The following is a 1,643-nucleotide window of genomic DNA, read 5'->3' as shown; positions in this document are numbered from 1 at the left end:
TGGATGAGACTTTTAGGTGATCTCAAACTAAGTACATTGATCGTATGCTCTTGGAATCTACACCAATTCCCTATTTGTACCATTCCCCTTTGTCTTACCTTTTCTTGGGTGCTTTAATTGTAATTCTAGAACTTTTTACTATCCCATATTCTCCCTTTTTACTGGCGCTGATATGACCTATATGTGTTGCAAGCGCCGTAAAGCACTTAAAAACAAAACAAACAAACAAACCCTTATAAACAAAAACTAAACATTTCTCATAATTTTACATCAGGTAAACTAGACGTATCACCAAATAAATTAAGGCGGTGGGTGTAACATTTTTGTCAAGTTATTTCCTTGGAAACGAGGCAACAACGATGACGAGACCCACTGCACAGGAAGATGCAGTCAAGCCAAACTCAAAGAAATGGCCAAACCTGACGATGAGAGAGTCGAGCACGAAAGTCGTTCCAGTGATTCCTAATGTCGCTGCCGACTTGACAATGGCAACGTCCACCGTATAAAAATCATTTCCAAACCATTTAAAGGTTGCGATGCTAAAGCATGTATACGTATTTACGATTAGGCAAACAAGTACCGCCGATATAAAATACAACCATCTATCTAAGCGTGCAGAGAAGTACATCGCTAACAGGGACAGAGCACTTCCGGCATACATTATCACAAGGGATGACGTCACACCAATTTGGTCAATGACGTAACCCCATATGACCATGGCGGGGATTTCAGAGATAACTTGTGCAGTTCCAAGGTTGGTGAGAAAATGGTCATTGTTGATCCAAATTTGACCATGCATTTTGTAGTACGAAATACCAACAATTCTGGATGAAGCACCTAAAAAATAAGCGACAAACATGAAGTAAAAAGTCCGACTTCGAAGCATCTCTGAAGGCATGTAGATTTTTACGTATTTCTCCTCAATGTGGATTGAGTCGTTGTTGACCAAGATTAATGAAGACTCTGTCAATATATCTGCAGAAGGTCCGTTTGATGTGGTTGGCTGATCTTGTGGCGATGATATCGATCGTGAAGAAGTAGACAATGACGTTTTTGTTGTTACCTTTGTTGTTGTTGTTGTTGTTGTTGTTGCTGCTGTTGGTGATGATGTTCGATCTCGTCGTTTTGTTAGTAGATTCGTAGCCTTGTAAACTCATAGCCTGACCACAAAAGAAAACAAATCGTGAGTTATATTCAATTGTTCAACAATGGGATCATGTGTTTCCGTGAGCACTACTAACGACAACTCACTCGGCGGTGCACTGACTTATCGCCAAAAGACAAGTCCTAATGCCAGGCTATAAGTTAATGAAGGCTACGGTAGACCACACCAGAATCAAAAACATCCGTTTATTGACACGATAGAAATATTTGACTGTATCTTTCAACCAGATAGTGATAGAAGAATATTTGACAAGGTAGTTTGTCAACTCGTTCTTGTTAACAATTTTATTTGGGTACATGGAAAGGGGATATAGATAATGCCCATTGCTACATTTTAATAGTTGAAAGCCAGAGGCTGTTGTGATTTCTACATTCATAAAAAAACTGATAACAGTATGAGGAAAATTTACAAATATTTCCACAAAGAGTGGAGAGGTCAAATTAATAATTATATCATTTTAATTCTGCATCACATGTAT

General features: G+C 38.6%; 1 protein-coding gene across 1 annotated transcript; it reads right to left on the bottom strand.

Moving 5' to 3' along the window:
• Positions 1–331: 331 nt before the first annotated feature.
• LOC144973107 (uncharacterized) lies at positions 332–898 on the bottom strand. Its single transcript, XM_078915189.1, has one exon. It carries the CDS (start codon positions 896–898, stop codon positions 332–334), a length of 567 nt encoding a protein of 188 aa, XP_078771315.1.
• Positions 899–1,643: the final 745 nt, after the last annotated feature.

Source organism: Berghia stephanieae, chromosome 1, assembly GCF_034508935.2.
Source record: "Berghia stephanieae isolate SIO BIC M18660-M18661 chromosome 1, UCSD_Bste_1.3, whole genome shotgun sequence".
NCBI lineage: Eukaryota > Metazoa > Mollusca > Gastropoda > Nudibranchia > Aeolidiidae > Berghia > Berghia stephanieae.
The sequence above is the reverse complement of the archived record's forward strand: the minus strand, read 5'-3'. Positions and strand labels throughout refer to the sequence as shown.